Source organism: Hyaena hyaena, unplaced genomic scaffold, assembly GCF_003009895.1.
Source record: "Hyaena hyaena isolate Hyena2069 unplaced genomic scaffold, ASM300989v1 scaffold_137, whole genome shotgun sequence".
In the NCBI taxonomy this organism is placed as follows: domain Eukaryota; kingdom Metazoa; phylum Chordata; class Mammalia; order Carnivora; family Hyaenidae; genus Hyaena; species Hyaena hyaena.
In genome coordinates, this window is record NW_024080769.1 from 180,175 (window position 1) to 196,265 (window position 16,091).

Genomic DNA, 16,091 nt, shown 5'->3' on the forward strand with positions numbered 1-16,091 from the left:
CTAGTGAGGAAATCGAATCTGTTATAAAAAATCTCCCAACAAATAAGAGCCCTGGGCCAGATGGCTTCCCTGGGGAATTCTACCAGACATTTGAAACAGAATTAATACCCATTCTTCTCAAACTATTCCAAAAAATATAAACCGAAGGAAATATTCCGGACTCATTTTATGAAGCCAGCATCACTTTGATTCCCAAGCCAGACAGAGAGCCAGCAAAAAAAGAGAACTACAGGCCAATATCCTTGATGAACACAGATGCAAAAATCCTCAACAAGATACCTGCAAATCGAATTCAACAGCACATAAAAAGAATTATCCACCAAGATCAAATGGGATTCATTCCCGGGTTAGAGAGCTGGTTCAATATTCACAAATCAATCAATGTAATACATCACATCAACAAAAGATAAAAACCATGTGATCCTGTCGATAGATGCAGAAAAAGCATTTGACAAAACACAGCATCCCTTTTTAATAAAGACCTGAAAGAGAGTCAGGATAGAAGGAAATACTTAAACATCATAAAAGCCATCTATGAGAAGCCCTCAGCTAACATCATCCTGAACACGGAAAAACTGAGAGCCTTCCCCCTGGGATCAGGAACACGACATGGATGTCCAGTCTCACCACTGTTGTTTAACATAGTGCTGTAAATCCTAGCATCAGCCATCAGACAACAAAAGGAAATAAAAGGCATCAGAATTCGCAAAGAAGAAGTCAAACTGTCACGTTTTGCAGACGACATGATACTCTACATAGAAAACCCGACAGACTCCACCAGAAGCCTACTAGAACTGATCCAAGAATTCAGCAAAATTGCAGGGTACAAAATCAATGTACAGAAATCGGTTGCATTTTTATACACCAACAATGAAGCAACAGAAAGAGAAATCAAGAAACTGATACCATTCACAATTGCATAAAAACCCATAAATACCTAGGAATAAACCTAACAAAAAATATAAGAGATCTGTTTGATGAAAACTATGGAAAACTTAAGACGGAAATTGAAGAAGACACAAAGAAATGGAAAACCGTTCCATGCTCATGGAGTGGAAGAATAAATGTAGTTAAAATATCATTACTACCCAAACCAATCTACACATTCAATGCAATCCCAACAAAATTGCACCAGCATTCTTCTGAAGACCAGAACAAACTATCCTAAAATTTGTATGGAACCACAAAAGACCCTGAATATTCAAAATAATATTAAAGAAGAAAACCAAAACAGGAGGCACCACCATCCCACACTTTAGCCTCTACTACAAAGCTGTCATCATCAAGACAGTATGGTATTGGCACAAAAACAGACACGTAGACCAATGGAATAGAATTGAAAACTCAGAATTGGACCCAAATGTGTACAGCCAACTAATCTTTGACAAAGCAGGAAAGAGTATCCAATGGAAAAAAGACAGCCTCTTTAATAGATGGTGCTGGCTCTCCACAATAGCTAAAACATGGAAAGAGCCTAAGTGTCCATCAACAGATGAATGGATCAAGAAGATGTGGTTTATCTATACCATGGAATACTACATGGCAATGAGAAACAATGAAATCTGGCCATGTGTAGCAACATGGATGGACCTTGAGGGTGTTATGCTGAGCGAAATAAGTCAGGCAGAGAAGGACAAATATCATATGTTTGCACGTATAGGAGGATTAGGAGGAACTTGACGGAGGAACAAGCGGGAGAAGAAGGGCGGAAATGGTGGGGGAAAGGGAGAGAGGCAAACCATGAGAGACTCTTGAATGCTGACAAAAACTGAGGACTGATGGATGTGGGGGGGAGGGGGAATGGGCATGGAGGAGGGCACTTTGGGGATGAGCACTGAGTGTTATGTAGAAACTAATTTGACAATAAACTATTTGTAAAAAAAAAAAAAAAATAGATGGTGCTGGGAGAAGTGGACAGCAACATGCAGAAGAATGAAACTAGATCATTTTCTCACACCATACACAAAAATAAACTCAAAATGGATAACGGACCTGAACGTGAGACAGGAAACCATCAAAACCTTAGAGCAGAAAGCAGGAAACAACCCCCTTGACCTCACCCGCAGCAATTTCTTACTTGACACAACCCCAAAGGCAAGGGAATCATGAGCAAAAATGAACTATTGGTACCTCATCAAGATAAAAAGCTTCTGCACATTAAAGGAAACAATCCATAAAACTAATAGGCAACTGGCAGAATGGGAAAAGATAGTTGCAAATGACATATCAGATAAAGGGCAAGTATCCAAAATCTATAAGGAACTCACCAAACTCCACACCCGAAAAACAAACAACCCAGTGAAGAAATGGGCAGAAGATATGAACAGACACTTCTCCAAAGAAGACATGCAGATGGCCAACAGACACATAAAATGATGCTCAGCATCCCTCCTCATTAGGGAAATACAAATCAAAACCACACTGAGATACCACCTCACGCCAGTCAGAGTGGCTAAAATGAACAAATCAGAGGAGTCTAGATGCTGGCGAGGATGTGGAGAAATGGGCACCCTGTTACACTCTTGGTAGGAATGCAAACTGGTGCAGCCACTCTGGAAAACTGTGTGAAGTTTCCCTCACAAAATTAACAATAGAACTCCCCTACGGCCCAGCAATAGCACTGCTAGGAATTTACCCAAGGGATACAGGAGTGCTGATGCATAGGGGCACCTGTACCCCAATGTTCATAGCAGCACTCTCAACAATAGCCAAAAATGGAAAGAGCCTAAGTGTCCATCAACAGACGAATGAATCAAGAGTATGTGGTTTATCTATACGATGGAATACCACATGGCAATGAGAAAGAATGAAATCTGGCCATGTGTAGCAACATGGATGGACCTTGAGGGTGTAATGCTGAGCGAAATAAGTCAGGCAGAGAAGGACAAATACCATATGTTTGCACGTATAGGAGGATTAGGAGGAACTTAACGGAGGACAATGGGGGAGAAGAAGGGAGGAAAAATAGTGGGGGAGAGAGAGAGAGGAAAACCATGAGAGACTCTTGAATGCTGAGAACTGAGGACTGATGGTGGCAGGAGGCAGGAGAATGGGGGTGAGGGACATGGAGGAAGGCACTTGTGGGCATGAGCACTGGGTGTTATATGTAAACCCACTTGACAATAAACTATTGAAAAAATAGAATAATGAAATCTTGCCATTCAACAACAACATAGTGTTCCTAGAGTGTATTATGCTAAGTAAAATAAATCAAAGGCAAAAGCCATATGGTTTCACTTATAATGTGGAATCTAAAAAAAAATAAAACAAACAAACAGAAAGAGAACCATAAATATAGAGAACAAACTGGTGTGTTGCCAAAGGGGAAGGGGATAGTGGGATAGGTGAAATATGTAAAGAGGATTAAGAGGGATGGACTTCTAGTTATAAAATTAATATGTCACATGAATGAAAAGTATAGCGTAGGGAATATAGTCAATAATACTGTAATAACTTTGTACAGTGACAGAAGGTAATTACACTTTTCATGATGACCACTGCATAATGTATAGAATTGTTAAATCACTATGTTGTATACCTTAAACTAATACAGCATTTTATGGCAACTATATTCAATAAAAATAAATAAAAAATAAAAGAACTTCAAATTATCTGATATTCAAATCTGGTTTAAAAGTTTCACTAGGCCAGGAGTTATGATAGCAACGGTAGGGGTGATGAGGGCGCATAAGGCAAGCTGACAGGCTGCATGAAAACACCCCCTCACCCCGTGCCCCCCTCCCTCCCAGGGGGATATGCATGACATTCCTAGGGCACTCCTGACTGCCCAAGAACTAAGGAAAGGGGAAAAACAATTGGCTAACTGATTGAGATTATAGTCCTACAGGACTTGAGTCTCCAACTATTTATAAATATCTCAGTAAATTACAAGAAAAAGGCAAACTTATCAATAGCCTAACTGCCAGAAACCTATAGACTCTGTTTCCTGGATCCCCGATATCATCCCTCCATAGTGATATGGGAAACAAAGGCAGAAGGAAATGGCAGAACAAATTTCCTTATAACCTTCAGCCCACTGACAAATACTTGAGGCAGGCAGAGTAAAACTTTTCTCCAAGAACTCCCTACTGTCCTAATGCTAATGCTTTGCTATAGGGAAAACCACCTTAGCTTGACAGTAGCTAGGCCTCCAGTATCCTATGAGTCTTCTTTAGCATTCGGAAATCTTACTGGAAACTTCCCCTGGACTTTACCTTCCCCAACTCCATAGTATAAAACCAGTGTCTCCTCATGGTCTCAGGGCAGCTCTTTCTGCCCAGGGGTCCTGTCCCGGTGCTTCAATTAAATCACCTTTTGGTACCAAAGATGTCTTCAAGAATTCTTTCTTGGCCATCAGCTCTGGCCCTCATGAACCCCACTATCACCCCAAAACCAAAACTGGGCTTTTCCAATACAGCTGTATTGAGGTCAGGTCACTTGGAACACCCAGGAAAGCCATCCGTGGAGTAGCAGAAAGATCTTCACAGTTAGAGGGATACACTTTGGTAGGTATAAGGCGCATGGAAGTAAATTGGGAGACAGAAAACAGAGGGGTTGTAAAGGGGAGAGAACCCTTATCATGGAGAGACAAAAGGGAGAGAAAGTGAGAGGGGTTGAGAGAGTGTAGCCTTGGGTTCGCACAAGAGGAAACCCTCTCTGGACCATGGACTGGGGATCAAGAAGTACTTAGTGTTGAGTGTCACAGGTTTTATTTTATTTTATTTTTTTTGAAACAGCATTTGGAGCTAAAACTCTGAGGTTCTCGAAGGTCAAGACTTTCCCAGAGTGGAGCTGTGTCACATGCTCCCTGGGAGGAGGGAGCTGGCCCCAGAGTGCATACAGAGGTCTAGGAGATAATCTCCAGGGCCCACTGGGAGAGAACATTCCCCTTCCTAGAGTACTCTTGGAAGAGGGTATATTGCCTCCCCAGGGATGAAAGACCATGCAGGGGCCAGGCCTTTCATTAGCAGGGGACAGAGGAGCACCAAGAGGGAATATAACCTTTGCTGCTGTTAGCAGTGCTACACCATAGCTTCTGCACACTGTGTAGGCATGGGACTATTTTTCAGGGACAGAGGTCTCAGACACCACCTGGAAAGGCTGTACTCCAGACGGTAGTGGATCGCATGGTGTAGGGTCCTTTAAGATTTCAGGTTTTGAGTTCCAGCCTCAGGCCAAAGAAAAAACGCAGGAGAATTGTGGTGCAGGATGAGCTGACTGCCCTGTCATTCTGTGAGGGCTGCCTGAACAGCAGGGGTGTGAGATCCTCAGTCCAGGGACAAGAGACTGGGGTGGCACCAATTTCCCTCCAACACCAACACGGTGGGACTTCAGAGTGCAACACAGAGGCCCCCAGCAGAGGTGGGCACTTACACCAAACTCGCCCCCCTCCCCCCATCCCCACCATGTGCTGGGCAACTGCTTATTTACTGGGGCAAGACTGGCTCTGAGCCAATGCAGTGAGCCTCTCCTCCACAACAGCACAGAGAGCAGCCCCCAAACACCAAGTGCACTGAAAATCAAGTGCTTCAAAATGACACCTGCAGTACTTTATTTTATTGTTTCTTCTTCTTCTGTTTTTGGAATCAGGCTCATACATTCTCGTTTGTTTTTTTCATTTCCTGTTCCCCCCATCCCTCTCCTTTTTTTTGTTGAAATCAGGCTTTTTTATTCTTTTCTCTTTCTTTTTTCTTTTCTTCATTTTCTTTTTATTTTTCCTTTCTTTATCTTTGGAATAGACATAGTTTTTTGATTCTCTGATATTATTTGTTCCTTTTCCTTTTCTCTTTGTTTGGGACCAGGCTTTCATTTTCCCCCTTTCTCCAGGCTTATTTCAACAAACAAATCAAAGCACACCTTGTTAAAGATCCAAATACTCCCACACTACAAGCTGGGAGGAGCTCTGCAGAGGACTGACACATGGAAAAGAGGAGCCAAAATACAGCAGCAGAGTGAACACAGCATATACCAGAAACGCTTTCTGAAGGGCCAGGCCCTGGACAGTGTATGGCCCCTTTTTAATATAGCAGTATTCCCAGGTGCAGGAAATCTAAAAGGCTTTTAAAACACATACAAGACAGAAATTTAGCCAAAATGACAAGATGGAGGATTTTCCCCACAAAAATTCTCCCAAAAAGAAGAAGAAATGTAAGCAGAGACTTGCTCAAAATAGATATTAGCAATATATCTGAACAAGAATTTAGAAAAACAGTCATAAGACTACTATTTGTGCCTTAAGAAAGCATAGAAGACACCAGAGAAACCCTTGCTGCAGAGATCAAAGACCTGAAAACTAGTCAGGACAAAATTTAAAAAATGCTATAACTGAGATACAAAACCAATTGGATATAGTCACAACAAGGACTGAAGAAGCAGAGGAGAAATAGGTGATACAGAAGATGAAATTATGGAAAATACTTAAGCTGAAAAAAAAAGAGTGAAAGGAAATTATTAGATCATGAGGGGAGAATTAGAGAACTTAGTTGATGAAACAAAATAATATCCATACTATAGGAGCCCCAGAACAAGAATAGAGAGGAAAAGGACAAAAGGTTTATTTGAACAAATTATAGCTGAGAACTTCACTAAACTTGGAAAGGAAATAGGCATTCAAGTCTAAGAAGCACAGAGAACTCTCCTCAGAATCAACAAAAACAGGTCAACACCACAAAATATCACAGTGAAACTTGCAAAAAAGATAGAATTCTGAAAGCAGCCAGGGATAAAAGTTCCTTAACTGACAAAGATAGATACATAAGGTTAGCAGCAGACATGTCCACTGAAACTTGGTAGGTCAGAAGGTAGTAGCTGGAAATATTCAATGTACTGAACAGGAAAAATTTACAGCCAAGAATCCTTTATCTAGGAAGGCAGTCATTCAGAACAGAAGGAGACAGAAAAAGTTTCCCAGACGAACAAAAACTAAAGGAGTTCCTGACCACTAAACCAGCCCTGCAAGAACTTTTAAGGGGGACTCTCTGAGTGGAGTAACAAAGATGAAAGCAATCAAGACTACAAAGGACCAGATAACATCACCAGAAACACCAACTCTACAGGCAACACAATGGCACTAAATTCATCTTTCAATAGCCACTATGAATGTATATGGACTAAATGATCTAATCAAGAGAAATAAGGTATCAGAATGGATAAAAACAATTTATATTCTGCCTACAAGAGACACATTTTAACTGAAAGACACCTGCACATTGAAAATGAGGGAATTGAGAACCATCTATCATGCTAATGGAAGTAAAAAGAAAGCCAGAGTAGCCATACTTATATCAGACAAACTAGATTTCAAAACAAAGACTGTAACAAGAGATAAAAATGGCATTATATCATAATTAAGGGGTCTATCCATCAAGAATATCTGACAATTGTAAATATATTTATGCCCCTAACTTGAAAGATCCAAATATATAAATCAATTAATAACAAACATAAAAAAACTCACTGATAATAATACCATAATAGTAAGGGACTTTAATACCCCATTTACAGCAATGGACAGATCATATAAGCAGAAAAGCAACAAGGTAACAGTGGCTTTGAATGGCACAATGAACCAGATGGACTTAACAGATATTGTCAGTTCTTTTCATCATAAAGTAGCAGAATACATATTCTTCTCAAGTACACATGGAACATTCTCCAGAATAGATCACATACTGGGTCACAAATCAGCTCTCAGTAGGTACAAAAAGACTGAGATTATACCATACATATTTTTGGATCATAATGCTATGAAACTTGAAATCAAGCACAAGAAAAATTTGGAAAGAACACAAATACATGAAAGTTAAAGAACATTCTTACTAAAAAATGAATGGGTTAGTCAGGAAACTAAAGAAGAAATTTAAAAATACATGGAGGCAAATGAAAATGAAGACAGGACAGTCCAAACCCTTTGGGATGCAGTGAAGGCAGTCCTAAGAGGAAAGTACATTGCAATGAAGGCCTATCTCAAGAAGCAAGAAAGGTCTCAAATATACAACCTAACCCTATGCCTAAAGGAGCTAGAAAAGAAGCAGCAAATAAAGCCTAAAGCCAGCGGAAGAAGGGAAAAAATAAAGATTAGAGCAGAAGTAAATGATACTTAAGAAAAACAACAACAGTAGAACAGATCAATTAAATGAAAAACTGGTTCTCTGAAAGAATAAACAAAATTGATAACCCCCTAGCAAGACCTATCAAAAAGAAAACACAACTAAATAAAATAATGAATGAAAGAGGAGAGATCAAAACAGATGCCACAGAAATATAAACAATTTTAAGACAATACCAGAAAAATTATATGTCAACATACTGGCCAAGCTAGAGGAAATGGAAAAATTCCTAGAAACTCACATACTACCAAACCTGAAACAGGAAGAAATAGAAATTTGAACAGACCTATAACCAGGAAAGTAATTGAATCAATAATGAAAAGTCTCCCAATAAACCAGAGTCATAGGCCAGACAGTTTCCCAGAGGAATTCTACCAGATATTTGAAGAAGATTAATACCTATTCTACTCAAACTGTTCAAAAAAATAGAAATGGAAGTAAAGCTTCCAAACTCATTCTGTGAATCCCAGATTACCTGGATTCTAAAACCTGACAAAAACCCCACTAAAAAGGAGAATTACAGACCAATATCCCTGATGAACTTGGATGCAAAAATTCTCAACCAAGATACTAACAAATACAATTCAACAATACATTAAAAGAATTATTCACCAGGATCAAGTAGAATTTATTCCTGGGTTGCAGGGCTGGTTCAATATTTGCAAATCAATCAACATGATACACCACATTTATAAAAGAAAGGATATGAACCATATGATCCTATTAATAAATACAGAAAAAGCATTTGACAAATGCCTCAAGAAAAACCCTCAAGAAAGTAGACATAGAAAGAATATAACTCAACATGATAAAGGCCATATATGAAAAACCCACAGCTGATATCATCCTCAATGAGGAAAAACTGAGAGACTTCCCTCTAAGGTCAGGAACAAAAAAAACAGGGATGTCCACTCTTACCACTGTGGTTCAACATAGTGTTGGAAGTCTTAGCCTCAGCAATCAGACAACAAAAAGAAATAAAATGCATACAAATTGGCAAGGGAAAAGTCAAATTTTCACTCTTTGCAGACTACATGATACTCTATGTGGAAAACTGAAAGACTCCACCAAAAAACCTGCTAGAACAGATCCATGAATTCAGCAAAGTTGCAGGATACAAAAACAAAGTACAGAAATTGGTTGCATTTCTATCTACCCATAATGCAGCAGCAGAAAGAGAAATCAAGGAATTAACCCTTTTACAATTATACCACAAACCATAAGATACTTTGGGATAAACCTGGCCAAAGAGGTAAAAGGTCTTTAAACTTTACAATAGCCAAATTATGGAAAAAGCCCAAATGTCCATCAACTGATGAATGGATAAAGAACTGTGGGTACATACATAAAATGGAGTATTACCCAGCCATAGAAAAGAATAAAGTTTTGCCATATGCAATGATGTGGAGCTAAAGAGTGTCATCCGAAGTGAAATGAGTCACAGAGAAAGACAAATACCATATGATTTCACCCACATGTGGAATTTAAGAAACAAATAAGCAAAGGGGAAAAAGATAGAGCAAGAGAGAAACCAAGAGACAGACCCTTTACTATAAACAACAAACTGATGGTTACCAAAGGGGAAGTTGGTAAGGGGATGGGTTAAATAGGTGATGGGTATTAAGGACTGCATTTGTTGTGATGAGCACTGGGTGTTGTATGTAAGTGATGAATCCCCTCAATTCTACAACTGAAACTAATATTACATTGTATGTTAACAACTGGAATTTAAATTTAAAAAAAAGGAAAGCTGGGATAGAATATAAAGAATAAATAGTTGATAGAAAGGGAATACAAATGATCCAACCTTTCCTCCTATCATAAGGTAAATGTGAATTAAGGCAATACTGAGATACCATTTCAGATTGGTAAATGTCCAAAGATAGACAATGCAGTCTGCTGGGCAATGAAGCACTCTCATACATAGATGGTAGGAATGTCTATGCAAAGCAACTTGACAATATCTATCAAAATTACAAATGCATATACCCTTCACTAGACAAATCTTGGAATTTAACTTGCACTCTATAAAATTACATACATATGCAGCATTATTTGCATTAGGAAAAGATGAGAAACATCCCAGATGTCTATCAACAGGGTTAAATAGACCATAGTACTTGTGTAAAATATAATACTGAGCAGTTATAATAAAGTACTCTGTGTATTGCCATGAAAAGATCTCTAAATGTATTATGAGGTATAAAAAGCAGGGGCACCTGAGTGGCTCAGTAGGTTAAGTGTCTGACTCTTGACTTCAGCTCAGGTCTTGATCTCACGGTTCATGAGTTTGAGCCCTGCACTGGGCTCTGTGCTGACAGCTTGGAGCCTGAAGTCTGCTTCCAATTCTGTGTCTCCCTCTCTGCCCCTCCCTTGCTCACACTCTGTCTCTTTCTCTCTCTCTCAAAATTAAATAAACATTAAAAAAAAGTATAACTTCATTTTATATAGAGTTTTCCTCAATTGTTTTCATCTTACACTTTTTGATCAATATTTATCACTTCCCAAAGAAGTTAGTAGACGATAAAAAATAAAATTGCCTTCCCCACCCCAGCACATTTTACTTACCTACAAAATGGGCTGGAAATAGTAGGTATCACATAACACATCCCGCCATTTAGGCAAAATGACCTGTGACTGGGACCACAGGGCTCTTCGTGATCTAAACACATACATAAATGAAATGGAGAAAGGCAAATTAAGTTTTTCTAATAAAACAAGTAAAGGACTAAGTATCTTAGATTGAAATTGCAACTCTAAAAATTAAAATGAAGAATTGCTCCTCAAAATGAAGAACTTAATCTTATTCCCTATTTGATAAGCAGGGATTTCTATCCCTTTGAGAGAAAAATTAATCTGTCCTAAAGATACAGCCATTAATTATAACAGATTTATAGATTATATTACAGAAATAAGGAATCTCTATATTCATTAGACTTTTAAAAGGCAATTAGGATCTTAAAATAAACAGTGGCTTTTCTATTTAATACTAAGATTCTGCAGCTTTGTTTAGAGTTTTTCTTGTTCTAAAGGTATATTTAAATTCCTTCCTTTTGGTCTAAAATTCATTAAACTATGAAACTGCTGTAGGAAAATTATTTATATAATTGAAATAAATTCTAATTTCCAAAATTAACTTTAAATAATTCATTTATGACAATTTTAAAATTAAAAAAAAAAAAACAAAAAACCTAGGGATGCCTGGCTGGCTTAGTCAGTAGAGCATGCGATTCTCGATCTCGATCTCGGGGGTTGTGGGTTCCAGCCTCACACTGGGTATTCAGATTACTTAACAATAAAATCTTTAAAATAACAACAACGACAAAAAAAGACCAAAATGTAATCTTACAAAGTTTTGATTTGGAAGAGGATTTTAGGTAACAGCTGGTAACTGAAAAGACTATCTAAAGTTCTAAAGTAAAATTAAAAACCTAAGTCACTGCTTGATATACAGCCAAAACTTTTAAAATATTGAAAAAATAAACTTCCATTTCTTTTTTGCTTGCTTTCTCTCCCCCCTTCTTTCTTCATCCTTATATCCTTCTTTATCTTTGACCTTTCATTTATCCTACTTTATCTCTTTTCTTTCCTGGTCTCCCATGGTCCCTCTCCTTTCTTCCATCCTGTACCTCCCTCCCCACACCTATCTTTTTAAACCTTTTTCTTTCATTCCTGGTCACCAAAACCATTATACAGAAAAATTTAGAAATATCTATAAAATCACTGAATCATTATACTACTATTTATAATTAGAAGGGCAAATTGCTGAGCACTTTATCTTTTGGCCTTTAAGAGGGATAAAACTGTACATCACTACTTCCTAACTGTCTGTCTAGAAAATAACCTAGAATTATCTTATGTGAAGAAAATGGCATTACTCAAATTTGGCATTAAAAAAATCCTCTAGCCTTTATTTACCACTGAATATCAACAGTTGTTAAAATATAATTGCTACTGAGCCAGATGTTTCCACCACCAGAATTTAAATTTTTTAAATGTTCCTTTTACTTTAAAATTGACAAGAATTGGAATCACCATGACATTATTATTCTGGAATCTGGTCTGGATCACTTGGCAGAAGAACCAAGCTGGCACTTGAAGATTTTGGAAGGCAGGAGGTTTATTTTACACTGGTGGGCTCAGAGAGATCATTCTCCAGAGGTCTCAGCCCAGAGCATAAGCAGAGGTGAGAGTTTATAGTCTGTTCTCATGGAAAGCAGGTTGGGAAGGAAAACCCAGAATGGGAGTCTTCGGGCAGGGACTAGAATTCCCCTATCAGTCTTATCAGACATCTTATAACAGATTTTTTCCCCATGATTATAACTATGAAAGTAAAAAAAAAAAACAAAAAAAAAAAACAAAAACAAAGAAGAAAACTGAAGTAGAAAAAATTTTAAGTGGGAAAAAAGAAAGTAAACTAATCAGAACTAATTTTTCTGGCTTTTTTCTTTTTTATACAATGGTGTGCTTCTTTACAATCAAAAACAACTTTTAATAAGATACTGCTTACCATTTTTCAGGAATAATATGGCTAACAAATAAAATCCCAATTAACATTACATCAGAATCACAGGAATCATCACATAGGGTTTTCCACTGAGAGTAGAATGTAACTTTATCACAGAATAGCTGAAATCAATGTCTTTATTTTTAACTGGATTATAACCAGTCAGGTCCCAAAATCTGGTATTTTGTCTGTAAAGAATGCTCATTTAACTTGAAGCATTATCTCTGAATCTACTTTGTTATTTTGATTTCATTTATTCCTTTTAAAAAAATTGTTTATTTAAATTCAAGTTAGTTAATAGTGTAGTATTGGTTTCAGGAGTAGAATTTGTTGATTCATCACTTACATATGATACCCAGTGTTTATTCCAACAAGTGCCCTCCTTCATGCCCATCACCCATTTAGCCCATTCCCCAACCACCACCCCTCCAGCAGTTCTCAGTTTGTTCTCAGCTTGTATTTTAAGAGTCTCTTATGGTTTGCCTCCTTCTTTGTATTTATCTTATTTTTCCTTTTCTTCCCCTATGTTCATCTTCTTAAACTTTTTTGCTTCTTAATTTCCACACGTGATAATATCATGTATTCTTTTGTGAAGTTGGTTTTAGATATAAAGTAAGCTAGAATTTGTCAATTTGGAAAAAGCAACAAAATATATGTCTAAATAAAATAGTTTTATGCTATAAAAAGTGATCTTTCAAAACCAAAATATTTCAAATTCCTGGAACAATTTTAGATAGGGAAAAATAAAGCTTTGTATTAACACACCTTTTTTCGCAGGGGTGGGGGGTTCTATTGCTATGTGACACACACTGACAAATGTGTAAAATTACAAGAAGTTACCTGTTGGCATCTTAATTTTTAAATAGTTTCATTCTTGGTCAAAAGTTTAGGGTTGAAAAACAGCACCTAAAATTAATAATTTAGGAGAGATTATCTTTTGAAGGTATTATAATAGTCAAATATTCTATTAGCATACATTTTTAAATGATGAAAACTAAGACATTTATATGTTAGTGATAAAATTCTTCAGTTAGTGCATCTATTTTTTTAGCTACTTACTACATATCAATAAAAACATCTGAACATAAAAAACTAAAAGATCAACATTAAACAGAATAAACACAGTAAATATAAGTCATTGACTAAATAATGTAATCTTAAATCTCTGCAGAGAAGTCAAATGTTTTTTAAATAAACATTATCACAGTAGCATACTATATAAGATTATATATAAAAGATATGACTCTCTAAATGAAACTGGATGACCTGAATTGACTTTTTACTTTTTCATAAAGCTTATTTCTAATCTGACTTTTAAACAGAATTATTCATAACTTCCAATTTTTCAGCTTATCGAAAATGGCCAAAAATATACTTATAGAGAAATCTTTAAAAGCATTTAAAAGGTTTGCATTTCTATGGAAGCTTTAAAACTTTTATGAAAGTACTGTACTTTTTACAAATTTACGGTCGATTGACATAGTATTTACCAATTTACAAATGCCTTGCTTTTAAAAAATGTCTGGCATCTGGCACAGGAAAGTAGCTATTAAGGCATATGTGAAGTTACCTGCTATAACAGAACAAAGGAATTTAAAAAAATACATGAAAGGATGAAAGATACTCACTTTATGATTATAAGCTCTCAATTTTGTTTTATAAAGTGACTTACTCCTGAGAGGAAGACTTTGTAACAGAAATCTCAATCAATAGCTTCCTATTAACACAGGTGTAATATCAAGGTCTCTTCCCAAAGCCTTATACAGACAAGGCAAAGAGAGACAAAGACATAGAGAGAAATTAAATCTACTTAATTTGAAATAAATACTAGCTAACTGCATGAGTCCTTTTTTCAAACAGATAGGCTTACCTCAATAAAAACTTACATTCATACAAACAACAAATTTTGTTGGATACTCAGCGCTTCAAAAGAGTTTGAATACTGAAGACTACAACATCTGTGCCTTGCATTTATAACAAATTGAAAATCTGATTTATATGGCCGCAGTGTGCAGTGTGGGCGAAGTTGAGACAAATACCAAGGTGTGCACAGAGGTCAGGCACCAGCCAAGGGAACCACCCCTTTGAGTTCTCATGTTCAGAGTTGCAAATGAAGCAGACTTTTATTTATAAAAGGACTTGTACTAAGCTGCCCTCTCAAATCACTTCCAATTCTTAAAGTTATAAAATAAACCACATTCTTTAGACTCTTTATTTATCTTTTCATGTAGGAATAATTGAAGAGTGCTGTGTAAGTTTGTGGAGAAAAGGAATTTTAATTGAGAGCTAATGGACAAGTGTTCCACAAGGTATTTTTAAAAAAGAATTTCCTTATGAAGCACATGACATTTATATAAATGATGATCTGAAGGACTTACAAAACTAAGAGCTAATAGCTACAATAGAACATATATAGAACATATTAACACCATGTTCAATTTAAAATGAATATAATTACTGAACATGACTAATATTAATGGCAACAAAACTCCCTGCAAACTATGGTAGCTCTAATACATGTGTTAAGGAAACTAAAATTTTAAAAATCATAAAATTTTGGGGCACCTGAGTGGCTCAGTCGGTTAAGCAGTCAAATTTGGCTCTGGTCATGATCTCATGGTTCATGAGTTCAAGCCCTGCATCGGGCTGTGGGCTGACTGCTCATATCCTGGAGCCTGCTTCAGATTCTGTGTGTGTGTGTGTCTCTCTCTCTGCCCCTCCCTTGTTCATGCTCTGTCTCTCAAAAATAAATAAATGTTTAAAACCAATTTTTTTAATTAAAAAAATAATAAATTTTTATTTTATTGATTGATTGATTGATTGATTGATTATGAGCAGGGAAGGGGCAGAGAGAAAGGGAGAGAGAATCCCAAGAAGGCTCTGTGTTGCCAGTGCAGAGCCACATGCAGGGTTCGATCTCACAAACTGTGAGATGCCAGCCGAAACCAAGTGCCAGACGCTCAACTGAGTGAGTCACCCAGGTGCCCCAAAAATCACAAATAATTTTAAAATGTTGCCTAAAAATAAAATTTTGTTTAAATGAAGTACAGGGTTCTTTATCATATAATTATCTAAAGTATGCAAAGCATTTAGATGGTTATCTTTTCTAAAATCACAATTCAGACATTACTACTTGATGTGAAACTAGTATAATTGTTATTTTAAGAAAGTATTAAAATAAACTCATAAGCCCATACTCTAAAAACAATTCATTATTGCATATTTTCCCCACATTCAAAGGTATTTTTACATAGCTACAATCTTTATATATACATATACATACACACATATAGTATATATTAATCATGTTAGTTTATAGTGTTTACATTTTAAAATGGTATTTTTATGAAAACCTGTAAATTTTATTATTTTATTTGAACTACAGAACTATGATGCTGTAAACGTGAAAACGACTACTAACTCATGTGAGAGATAATAATCTGTGGCTTCATCTATGACATTCAAGATGTATTATT

The 16,091-nt window shown here is 36.7% G+C and overlaps 1 protein-coding gene across 1 annotated transcript in view; it reads right to left on the minus strand.

The window, feature by feature from the left end:
* The window catches only part of NRG4 (neuregulin 4), a 39,824-nt gene extending 26,359 nt beyond the window's left edge, over positions 1-13,465 (minus strand). Inside the window, exons 1-2 of the mRNA XM_039238168.1 lie at positions 13,456-13,465; positions 10,677-10,770 (exon numbers count right to left, since the gene is read on the minus strand). Of these exons, the coding sequence (XP_039094099.1) occupies positions 10,677-10,770; positions 13,456-13,465 (104 nt within the window). The remainder of the gene's footprint in view (positions 1-10,676; positions 10,771-13,455) is intronic.
* Between the last annotated feature and the right edge of the window lie 2,626 nt (positions 13,466-16,091).